Genomic DNA, 12,909 nt, shown 5'->3' with positions numbered 1-12,909 from the left:
ATGCACTTATTGATCCGTGCTGAAATAATAATGTTATTATTTAGATAGCCATTCTTAACATGGGGAGGGGAAGATGGTTTGTGCCTAGTCTGTACTTTAACCTTACCATTTAATCAAAACAGATTTAATAAAACTTTAACTAAACTTGAAAATGCTATGTAATAAATAGCGCGAATCAATAAGTGCACTTGCACCGATTTTTTTTTTTTTTTTGTAATTTTTTTTTCCAATTTTCTGTTTATAGTTATTCTGTTTTTACATTGTTATTTATTTATTTTATTTATTTATTTATTTATTTTACTAGGAAACGCATCCGCAATCCACACGCATTAAATAAACGAAATTCAAGTTTTGTTTGCCGTTTCAAATTAAATTTCCTTAAATAGACGTAAATATAAGCAACTTTTATTTTTGTTCCTATCCAGAAAAAACGACCTTGTGTCTAACTCCGCCCTCGTGGGGAGGCAAGTAAATAGGAACTTATATTTTTAAAGACGATAGAATGAAAAAAAAAATATATATATATAGGTTACAAATTAAGACAAGAATAATTAATGAAATTTTCTTGGATTGCAAATTTAACATCTTAGTTTATCTTTTGCTGTCTCACCTTTTCTGAATGAATTTGCTCAACCAGCATGTGTTGTTAATTTCATTTATTTTTATTAATTTCAAATTTCACGTGTGCACGGCATTTTGCTGCCCCCACGAGTTTATTTGTCAAACAAATCACGTTGGAGTTCGGTTTTCCCTCTTTTCCCTCTTAAAATGTGAGTCATTTCAAATTCTTCGCATTGTCAACAAAAATAAATAAATAAATGAGGACGGTAAAAGATAAATGATTGAAATAAATAATACGTAGTACGGTAAAAATAAATAAAATAAAATGGGAAGAAGAAGAAGAAGAAGAAGAAGAAGAAGAAGAATTGGAAAAAATACAAACTTTTAAAAATAAAAATACGTGTAATTTTTGTTTATTGTATGATGGTATATAAATATATTTTAAATATAAAACAACAATCTAACTAAAAAAAATGTTATGTGTGTGTGTGTGTGTGTGTGTGTGTGTGTGTGTAAGAGAGAGAAAGAGAGAGAGAGGGGGAGAGAGTGATTATATTGAGTTCAACTTGGTTTGGCAATTCGTCATGAACAGATTGGTACCCAAGCAGCGTTTGCAAATCGTGCAAATTTATTTTATTGATGAACTAATAATTTAAATTCGATGAACGAATAATTTCACGAAATGACCTCGTTAATTCGATTTAACTCCATTAGATTATTTTCTTTGTGGATATAAAGTCCTATGTCTATGCTGATAAACCAGACACAATTGACCACTTAAAATACAACATTAAAGCTTAATTTAATGATGTGAGCTTGTGAATATTGGACATCTATATTATGCCACATACGCACGAGCGGCGGGGGAGCGGGGCCATGTATTCGAAATTTAAATTAAAAATGCCACCAATTAAATGTGCTGCGAGAACCTGTTATATAATCAATGATTCAAATGTATCTTGGACTGTATCTACGTTATTACCTTTCACGTCTATTTAAAAATAATATGAGCGCTCCCCGCTCCACCATTCCCAAAGATAAAACACGGAAAAAATTATATTATAGTCGTAATAGAATGCAGTCCGTCTAGAATTAAGATACGATTACAATGGTTCCGTTACGTGTACGTCGTTTGCACTTTTTTCTTCGTTTTTAATTTAACTTTGTATGGCCACCCGGACTTAAGGTTTGTGACTGGGTTAAGAAAGGGTGTGTGTTTTATCATTTTATGACTTAACTTGGTAACGTTAACTTTTCTTGTTATTATTATTATTATTATCATCATCATCATCATTATTATTCCCTTGTCTAGCCGGCGTTATCCGGGATGCAGATAAGTTTTTGTTTGTTTGTTTGTTTGTTTACGCATTATTTTAAATTAAGGTGGCCAACTTCTATCATATTTTTCAATATAAAAATGAGTTATCCGTCTTGTTGAGTTTTATTTTTCGATAATTATTTAAAAATGATTTATATCAAAAGTAGTCTGAGCCGGACGAAGTAATTAAAAATTAATAAATTGTAACTAAGTACGTTATTTACTGCCAATAACACGGTAGAACGATTACAAATAAGAACCGACACGTCAAAAGTAAAGTTTGGTTTTTCAACTTAAATGTTATTTGGGTCTAACTCTAAACAAAACAAAATCCGACGACAAGATAAATGAATATGTTGGACGAAAGATGCTTTTAAATGTTGTCAGTATGTAGTTCTCTCCCACTGCAAGAACTTTGACACTAGGGTCGGAAAGTAAGATTAAGAAGTCAGCGCCCCCGAGAAGAGGCACTCTGCCTGGCAAAAAGTGCTTGAGCCGACATGTTGGCATTACCCGGCGAGGGCGACTCAGGCGATTAGCAATACACTAACTTCCGAGAAGTTCTTCTCAAAGAGAGAAAACAGTCGCACGCAGCACTCAGCAGCAGCGATCAAACGTAAACAAAATATATTACGTATGTCGTTTTGTTGATTTCAGGAGAAGTTTTGTTTGGTTTTTGTTTTCTTTTTGTTTGTTGGGTTTTTTTTTTTTTTTTGGTTTTATTTATTTATTTTTTATTTATTTTATTTTTTGTGGGGGGGGGGCCTCTAAATTGTTTTTTTTTTTTTAAATTATACATTCATGGTTCATTAGTGTAAAACGAAAATGATCCGTAACTTTTTTTCTTATAGCCAAAAAATACTTTCTCCGCGTCGATGTAAAAAGTCTTAAACCCACGACGTCACCGATTATCAAGAATAAAAATAATGTGAAATAAATAAGGGGGGGGGGGTATTTTTTGCGATGGCTTTCAGAAACTCGAAAGTCATTTTTAAGCTTTTAAAATGTCGATCTCACTTCTAAACTAATTTCTGGTTCGAATTAAAACTTATAGATCACAATTGTCATGATTTTGTAACAGTCATAATTACTTCCTTCACTGTGACAGTGTAAACTTTCGGCAAGCTACACATACATAAATATTACATAACCATTTGTTGTTTACAGAAAGACTTTGCTTCCATTTGACGACTCTTATATGTGTTTGGTCTTATAGTTTTTATCAAGATTAGCTCCTATAGTTTTCTGTTGTCTATAAATTAAAGACTGCTTATTTTTCGCCTGCGCCACTATTCTATAATTGAACTACATGTTGTTTTATACTTTAGATTGCATAGGTTGTTAATCTATCCTTTATTTTTGTGCTTGTTAAAATAGGGTCGACAAATCGATTTTTTTTTTAAATATGTGGTTTTTACAAAAACAACAGTATTTGCTTGTCATGTCGAAAATAGTAATATATCCAAAAAATGACGAAAATTCATCGAGTAGAAAATTATATTTAAAAGTAATTTTTACGGAAAATTGGGGGAAAATGGTATTTTCCCTAGATGTGAACACCTTGAAGATTGCGAATGCAGGGGTCATAATTATCTCCCTTTTTATCACTTTTAATGGTTTCCAACATTTGTAACTTACAGTGATGACTTCTTTCTTTTCTTTTTTTTTTTTTACTAAAAACGCAATAGCAGATGTTTTACTCGATGAATTTTCGTAATTTTTGGATAAATTAATATTTTCGACATAACAAGTAAGTACTGTTGTTTTTTGCTTAAAAGGATATATTTAAAGAAAATCGATTTGTCGACTATATCTTAACAAGCACCCTTTTTATGTAGAAGAAATGTATTAGTGTCGAAATACAACATAATTAAAATAAATGTTAACTGCATTTTCACGTTCGCACGATTAGTACGATTAGGTGCGACTAGTAAGTCATTATTTCGAAATTTCAAATTGAAACGAACGCTAAGTTTATATAAAGAAAGTCTATTTCTTCAAAACAAGGCGTACCATGTTGACATTCCGGAGTGTAGGTCATTCGGTTCAACTTTATGTTTTGCAAACTCTGCTTAATAAGCTGTTGCCAATAGTGATTACGTCATAAGATTCTTGCAAAGAAAAAAAAAAAGCATTTTCACCAAAAATAATTATAAAACATTAAGAATATTCGCGTTGCCCAAAAATAAACGCCGATCTCTTGCAGTTAGCACTGAATACCATTGTTAAAATTTACAACCGCCTCCACCACCACCACACTTCTGTGACATTCTGATAAATATTTTTAAAAATTAAACTTAAGAGATAGATAAGAAAGAAACCAAAATGCATTTTGGTGGATTTTTACGTTATTTTTTTTTTAAATAGGCTTTTAAAATTTCATTATTATTATTATTATTATTATTATTATTATTATTATTATTATTATTATTATTATTATTATTATTTACGCTATTGCAATTATAATTTCAATAAATATTCGATTCATAGGAAATAATAAAATAATTCGAATATACAATTATTGACGAGAAACAACTTATATTTTCGTAAACTTTTAGTTATGAAGAAAATAAACAATAGGGACTCTAAAATTTGAGTGCCCCTTTTAAGGGAATTGAACTTGCCCTATTCAAATATCTACGGAACTCGTTAAGGGTCAATTTCCGCATTAAATAAAAACTTCGTTACACCACCAGATAGGTACACATGATTTATATATATATATATATATATATATATATATATATATATATATATATATATATAAAGAGATACTGAATATTGATTAAAAAAGTATCTGTCTAGAAGGATTTCTCCTTCACTGAAGTTTAATATCAAAACACTTTTTTATTGTTATTGTTAAATGCGGAACGAAGAAGGAGGAAAACAAATTTAAACTTGGCTATCTTGAACTTTTCTGCTTTAAGATGTTTGCCATTAAAACATTATTTTAATCAAATTAAATCTAATTTTATAACAATTTAGCTTAATTAATCATTTTAATTATGAAACAATACCGTAATAAATAAGTTAAGATTACGGTATTTTTAGATCATTTGATATTAATTGGAACAAAATTTTATATAAATAGAACTAATGTGGTTATAAGCTAATGTTGTTTTAATGGTAGCCATTTTTTTTTTTTTTTTTTTTTTTTTTTTTACAGTTTAGGATAACCAAAAAGTTTTTGGTTTGTTTGTTTGATTTGTTTAGTTTTTTGTTTGTTCGTTTTGTTTTTGTTTTTTACGATACAGGGGGTCGAAAAGAGGTAAATCAAGCTCACAATCACACAAAAAAAGGTCGACACAAGCCGATTTCGGTGTCTGGTTAGTAATTGACTGACATAAAAACATAGGAGAAAGAGAAGAAATGAACTGCGCATAAAGAATTATACAAGAGACGTTTCTCTCTTTCGTTTCTTTTTCTCTAAAAAATGACAAACAAAAACACAACAAAAAAAACGCAGCTGTCGGGGGGAAAAAAAAGAAAGAATAAAACTAAAACTAATAAGGAAAAAAAAACGGCCATTTTGTAGTATAGATAACAAAACGAAAAAGTTGGTTGGTTGTTTTTGTTTTACGGCATATCAACCTTTTTCAGGTTATTTAATGCCGAATCCAAAGATTTTGAAGAAAATTTTTTTTATAGAATATGTTTGTTGTTTTCAAGTCGGTTTCTATTTAACCCATAGTTGGGACCCTAACAGATACTATCACTCCGGGTCAGAATGGACCTGGGAGCAATGGCAATTAAAGAGTGGCTTCGCACTCCCCAAAACCCGCAATCTGGGGCGTCACCACTGGATATAGTTTAAGGTCATGTCCAGGACCAACGAAAAGGTGTAAAAAAAAAAAAATTAATTTTACCAACGGCAAGATAAGGTACCTAACCTATCTGGATAAGTGTGTGTGTGTGTGTGTGTGTGTGTGTGTGTGTGTGTGTGTGTGTGTGTGTGTGTGTGTGTGTGTGTGTGTGATTTAACTTATTTTAAAGTGTTTAATTCATCTTAAACAAAAATTACAAGTTATTAAAGTTAAAACAAGAAAAGAATAGCGGACATTAGGCGGCTATCTGGAAAGTCTCGATAATCGCTCAAAAGCAAAAATTGAACAAAATACTGTTAAAAAAATCAACCTGATAAATATCACCAATTGTGCGAAAATGTAATTTTTTTAAATTTAATTTTTGAATGTTTAAAACTTATTTACTAATATCATTGGATATAAATTTATTTATTTATTTATATACTTATATGAATACGCACTTAAATTAATTGGCACACTTACGACCAGAACCTCAAACCTGTCAACCGTTATGAACTTGAGTTGATTATTCCAAGAAAAAGCTTATGAAAAGTACAATTTTAGTACAGTGTTAGTCAGTGTAAGTTTTCAGTCATGACCACTAGTGCTGCTGCTACTAGTGTGTGACTCGTCATACAAATTTGTTTACGTTTTCTTAGTTGCTCTGTCGAAGTCAGATTTAAATTTCGTAACAGAAAAAAAATCTGGCTAAAAAACGCTTTATACAATAAATGGGCTCAATTCTAAAGTTTTCCCAAATTCGGCTGATCTTAGAAATATATCAGCTATTAAGTTTGTTTTTTTTCCCCCTGAGATAACGTCAATATTTTAGTTAAAGAATAAAGACGTAACTTCACCTTCCTTTATTTACTTTGTCTCCCGACGAGGGCAACATTAGACTGAGGGTTTTTTTTTATGTGGGGAAAATCCAGCTCCTCACAAAAGGGGACACTAGACAAGAAACAAATTATATAACCTGTATATTCCTGTTTTCACTCCCTTGCGAGTGAGATTGTCTCAAGCGACAGACATGAAACACACTTTAGGTCCTCCGGGAGGAGGAGATAATGCATGAAATAAGATCTGGGACTAAACATAGACACTTTGAATCACACACACACACACACACACACACACACACACACACACACACACACACACACACACAGAGAGACAGACAGACAGACAGACAGACAGATAGATAGATAGATAGATAGATAGATAGATAGATAGATAGATAGATAGATAGATATATGTGCTCTCTCTGTGCGTGTAAGATTAGTGGTAGAAAATCCATGCAAAGTGCTCGATTGTCAAGAAAAATAAAAAGTAAAGACGTAGTATTAGTTTATATACGTATTACAGAAGATCAGAAAAAAAAAACACCGATACTGTCGGTTTCAAATCTAAACAAAGGGCACCTATAATTATATAATCAGCCTCTGTTTATAAACAGTGGCTGGAGAGATTTCGTTGTCCCTTTTATTTGGATTTGAAACCGACATTACCAATGTTGTTTTCACACACACACAAACACGCACACAAATAAAATAAAAATAAAAAGTTCTTTGGAAAAATACAACACTTCGATTTTAGTCTAAAGTACGCCAGATTAAGTTTTATTATAAAAAAAAATATTTCTTTTGGAAAAAGAAAATATACTCCTTAGTCGATCAAGATCTTATTCTTAAACTAAAAAACAATATTACGTAATTTAACAAATAAACTGATTATATATTTGTAAGGTGTGTTTGTTTTTCTTTCAGAAGTGTTTAAATTATTCCCTTGTTATTTGTGGAAGCGACGCGTGGGTTTAGTTGGTTTTGACTTCGTTTTTTGTTTTGTTTTTGTTTTTTGTTGTTTTGTTTTTTGCTTTGTTTTTTTTTTTTTTTTGCTTTGTTTTATCATTGTGGACGTTACGAAAAAGAAACATGTGCGACGACAGAGGTAAACGTACAGTTTATTTACCAGTAAACACGCCTGACAGTGGCTAGCATTTTATTTTAATTAAGTGTGTGGGTAGCGAGTAAGGAGTGTCATTTAGTGTGTGAGAGAGAGAGAGAGAAAGAGAGAGAAAGTGAGAGAGAAAGAGAGGACACACTAGAAGTTTTACACTAAGAAAGTTGGGTCATGTGTGTGTGTGTGTGTGTGTGTGTGAGAGAGAGAGAGCATCGTGAAACTGCGCAAAACTTGTGACCGATTTTCAAAGCTAAACAGTACTAGATGGTATAGGTCTCCAGTTTACATCACAGTCGAGTGTGGTTTAGTTCGGCCTCAATAAACCATTCTCCCAGGCATTGCTGCACTAGTGCAGTGGCTGCAGTGCACCTTTTGGAGAAAAGGAGTTAGTTTACTGCCTGGGGCGACCTCCACTGAGGAATCCCGACGGGTACGAAACCCCTCAGACTGCCCCCCAGCCCCCCACCTCTTTTATTTTTTGTCATATTAAGTCGACACCACTGCTTTCGCACCTCACTAAAGTATACTCCAGGTAACTGCATAGTGTTAGCATTAAGTGAGAGAGAGAGGGGGGGATTTAAGTTTATTATTAATAATATTTACTACTAATATTAATAAGATCAAGCAGACGGGTCGATCTTTTCTAATCGATTTGCGTTTTTAATTTAAAAGATCAACAAAGCATACAAAGTTGAAAGAAATACAGAAATGACCGATTAAACACTTGCCAATGTATCCAATGTTTTTGTTGATATCGGCAGTTGGTTATGAACGAATTTGAATTATTTAATTTAAAAAACCTTCCATGCATGTGCATTCCTACGAGGGCAAAGTTCAACGCTAGGTCGGTTTTTATGCGGAGAAAAATATCTAGCTCCCCCCAAAAGGGAGCACTCTGCATCCGAAACAAAAAATTTAAATTACCTAAGCCAAGAAACACTTACTTTCTTAATGAACACAACAGATGATACACTTTGATCATAGCCTTAGTTGTCCGCATTTGATACTTGCATCCCTAGAAGAACAAAATTGGTGTATTTGTGGGCAATAGCGCATGGAAGAATGTCAGTAGTTAGGAAGATTAGGTTAGTTAAGGGATTTGGGGGGGGGGGGGTACGCAAGTGTGTATGCGGGTTGCCATCTGGACTTATGGTTAGTGGTAGAAATACAGGGAGATTTCAAGGCGATGAGATTCCAATTAAATTCTCGATTTGCTATTCTGCACAAATACCAAAGTTAGACCAGATTTTTTTTATGAGAATTATCCAATAAGCAAGAAAAAAATAATAAGTGAAAAGTTTTAATAATCTCTCCAGTCTTTAATCCTAAATAAAAACAAACTAATAATTTGCGGTAATGTTGCACATAGGAATTATTTTAGAGAAATTAATCAAAAACAGTGCATTTTGCTTTCTCATTTGTGAGCTATTTGTGTTAAAAAATGTAACATTTCAAAGAAGTTTCGGTATTTTTTTTATGACCGGCCCCAGCGTAGTATAAACACCCCCAGCAACGACCCCATGTTAAGAACGGCTTTCGGAATAAACACCCCCCAACCTCCCCATGTTAAGAACGACTTTCGAGGTTGGGGGGTATTCCGAAAGCCGTTCTTAACATGGAGAAGTTGGAGTGTTTATAATACGCTGGGGCACGTCGTAAAAATGTACCGAAGTTTCTAAAACAATTTATTTTGCTATAAAAATAGTGATTGGGTCGAATAATTCACGTTTAGGCATTATAGGGAGTAACCGGATCAAATTAGCCAGTCTAGTCTCTGTTTACGGTAAATTAAATTGCTTGAAACTTTTTGTAAACATTTTCTTATTGCGCAAAAAAGTTACCAATAAAAAGTAAGCAAATAAACTGTTTTTGAAGCATTTTTTAACGATTTTTTCCTTTAAAATAATTTACGTCCGTATATTCGTTTTTGACGGCTCAAAATGCGTAGAAAAACCGGTTTGGAGATGGGAGTGATTCTATAACAAATAAATACCCATCAAAAGCATAACCATTAAGAGATCGTAAAAATCTAAGTTCCTATTAATTTGCCTCCCCACGAAGGTAGAGTTAGAGTTAGACACAAGGTCGGTTTTTAATGTGGGAAAAATCCAGCTCCACAAAAAAGGGACACTCTGGATAGGGACAAAAAATAAAAAAATGTCTCAGTCATAAAGGATTTCTCCTCCACTGACCGAGGACAGAAAAGATGAAGTGCAACATCAGAACAGATACTACACTGTGATCTTGGTCAAAAAAGTTGTCAAAGATAACGTATTTATTAGATAATTCGGGCTACTATTTTCATCTTGGATGTTATTTTCACAAAATTTCGGCCGATAATCCCCAGGTATATCTTGCTGAATCCGGGTCTGCACATCCTTTATTTAATCCATGGGGAAGAATGCTCTCGTTCCGTCAGCGATGACCGGGTAGTAATTAATTCGCAATTGTATTCTGAGTATAGCCCGTACTGAGGATTGAACCAACCTTCAGAAGAGTGTCATTTACAACTGAGTTTCGTCAAGCACTTTATCTGTTACGCCACGGGTCAAAGACAACTTAAAAACAAAATAGTATGTTTTAAGAAAAAGAAGAACGAGAGATGGACAGACAGACAGACAGACAGAGTAAAATAAAAAATAAATAAATAAAATAAAACAAAAAATAAATAAATAAAATTAAAAAAAAAAAAAAAAGTTAATATTATAAGCACTTACCTCGTCCGGATCGACCAACAAATCGAAGATCGCTAAACTTAGCAACTTGGTTTTTCATGTAGGCAACGGCATTTCTTAATTCAGCGCAGAAATTCTCATCGTTGCCGGCCGATATTGTCACTTTGGTACCATCCTTAACTTCCCCTAGCGCGACGACTTTGAAGGCAACGGGTAAGGTTTTGTTAGATCGCCAGTGCGGGGGCAGGATCGAGCAGACGAAATTGGGGCTGCCCGTACGGACCAACTCTCCGGGGTGCTCACCAAGGACGGAGCCAACGCTTCTCTCGCCGGGGACCACATCACCAGACATCGTGTGATGGGGGGACTCGGTGAACGGTGCTAAACCGTTCAGATCTGCAGGTAAATGCATGTGGAATTAGTTTTGTTTATGTTTTGTTTGTGTACGAGGAAGTATTTTTTTGGAGGAGGGAGGAGGGGGATAATAATTAGACTTTGTTTTTTTTCTTCTTTTTCCGGTTAAAGAAAGATATACAAACAAAAGTATACATAAAACACGAGAAAACAAACAAAATAAATAAACTCAACACTGTGTTGTGATTATGTTTGCGTACATGTTATGTGTGTGTTAGAAAAATTAAAACAAACAATTTTTTCCATTTTTTTTTTTTTTTTTTTTTTACAAAAACAGATTCAAAGACACTTTCTTTTGGTTCATTTTCTTTTAATATATAATTTAAAAATATATATCACTTTTTGTTGTTTTTTGTGTGTTTTATACTTTTTTTTACTTTTTTAAATAAATACGCAGCAAAGGTAAATAATCCAGTCGATCACATCGATCTACAAGGTGCGTGTAAACAACAAAAAAGTAGTTTTTTGTTTCGCTTCGTCAGTGAGGCTAGTCACATTTAGTGTTTTCGGCTCTTCGAGTTGCTTCATAAAAAAAAAGAAAAAGATATGGTATAAAAATGAAAGGACAGTGTTTGTCTTTTCAGAGAAGCTCCGTGCGAGACAAACCAGGCCCGACTGACAACTGCGAACTGACTAAAGATTGGAGCAACTTCTTCTCGTGGTGGCCGTGTGTGCTTGGAGTGCGGTTTTATGAATGAATACAACTCTGTGGTTTGGTTTTGTAGTAGGCCACTCCCACTTTCATGACTCAACCGACCACGGTTCTACTTGCGAGACCCCGCTCCTTCCTCTTATTCGCCTACTCCTCCTTCTGCTCCTACTTCTCTTCATTTCAAACTGATGACGGATTCAACTTCACTACATCCCCCCTCATCTTTTCTTTTGCTTTCTCGTCTTCTTCTTCCTTATCAGTTAACTTTCTCTCGTTTCATTCGCTTTTCTCTCTTTTTCTTTTATCTTTTTCTTTTATCTTTTTTCTTCAGTTTTTCTATCGTTTCATACTCTCTTTCTCCTTTCATCTTTTCTGCTCTTAAGTTCTTTATCACCTCTCTCTCTCTCTCTCTCTCTCTCTCTCTCTCTCTCTCTCTCTCTCTCTCTTACAGCTGGGTCAAGCTTGAAATCAGTTTACCGTAGCAGCACTAGCAGCGGTTAAATCCAGCTCCCCTTGAGGACACACTCTGGAAGGGCACAAAAAAAAATAGCCGAGAATGGATCCATCGGCATTCCCCGGTGGCGGCGTCTTAAATAACCGTCAATAACCCTCCTTTCGATGGAAGAGAAAGCAATGCCTGGGAGAAATGGTCCGCTAGGACAGAACTGAACTGAACCCTGTCTAATTCCGACAAAGAGGCAATAATACGATCACTAGGTTGGCAGAATGTGCCAGGGTTAAACCCCCCACACACACACACACACACACTCCTCGACTAAGGATGAATGGGGTTTCTATCATCCTTTTCCAAAATGGGTTTATCTTTATTCCTTTTCTCTTTTTTAACACGTTTGCAAAGTTTGAGAGAGAGAGAGGGGGAAGGAGGAGGAGAAGGGGAGGGGTAAAACGGTTTTACCTACAATCTATAGAAAGAGCATTTTTATTTCTTAACACTTTCTTATCTCTTTTTCAGATCTTATTCTTCTTTTAATTATCTTCGTAATGAAACCTCCTATTTCGTTAACTCTTCTTGTACCTCCCTCCCCCCTCTCTCTCTCTCTCCCTCTTTGACAATGTATGTAATTCGAATTCCTCTTTTTCTCTCTCCTTTTCCTGTTTTCTTTTTCAATTTCTTCCTACCACTCTCCAGTTTTAATCTTCTAACCCGAACCCTCTAAGAACACACGTAGCTAGTCTTTCTCTAGTCTATCCTTATTTTTATCGTAGGTGCTCACTGCTCGTCTGAGCTACAATCTCTGATCCACCCCTTCCCTGTAATTAATCCATAACAAGAACTCGTCTACTACTATCACTGCAAAGAACTTTCCTTTAATCTTTTGGGTATCTATAAACTAAACGGAAATTCAATGAACAGAGTTTTTTCTTTTTCAAGAACTTCCTATCTCTAGAATACAATAGCACGGGATTGGTTCTCTACTGACTACATGGTGCTCTTCATGTCCAATGTCAGTAAGTACTTGTCAAGTGTTGTTCCTCTTAAGCAATTAAATCTTACTCTTTCCGCTC

General features: G+C 34.2%; 1 protein-coding gene across 8 annotated transcripts in view; it reads right to left on the bottom strand.

Moving 5' to 3' along the window:
• Positions 1-12,909, bottom strand: part of LOC145291535 (uncharacterized) — a 429,029-nt gene that overhangs the window by 80,743 nt on the left and 335,377 nt on the right. For 6 of the 8 annotated variants that reach the window (XM_080137531.1, XM_080137538.1, XM_080137535.1 and 3 more), the window contains exon 1: positions 10,359-12,431. In XM_080137531.1, the coding sequence (XP_079993657.1) occupies positions 10,359-10,728 (370 nt within the window). In that variant the 5' untranslated portion in view covers positions 10,729-12,431. Of the gene's footprint in view, positions 1-10,358; positions 12,432-12,909 lie in introns of those variants that run through there. The other 2 variants (XM_080137534.1, XM_080137533.1) reach the window with 1 other exon arrangement.

The sequence above is a fragment of the Euprymna scolopes genome, chromosome 12, assembly GCF_053919585.1.
Source record: "Euprymna scolopes isolate OS-2025 chromosome 12, ASM5391958v1, whole genome shotgun sequence".
Classification (NCBI taxonomy): domain Eukaryota; kingdom Metazoa; phylum Mollusca; class Cephalopoda; order Sepiida; family Sepiolidae; genus Euprymna; species Euprymna scolopes.
The sequence above is the reverse complement of the archived record's forward strand: the minus strand, read 5'-3'. Positions and strand labels throughout refer to the sequence as shown.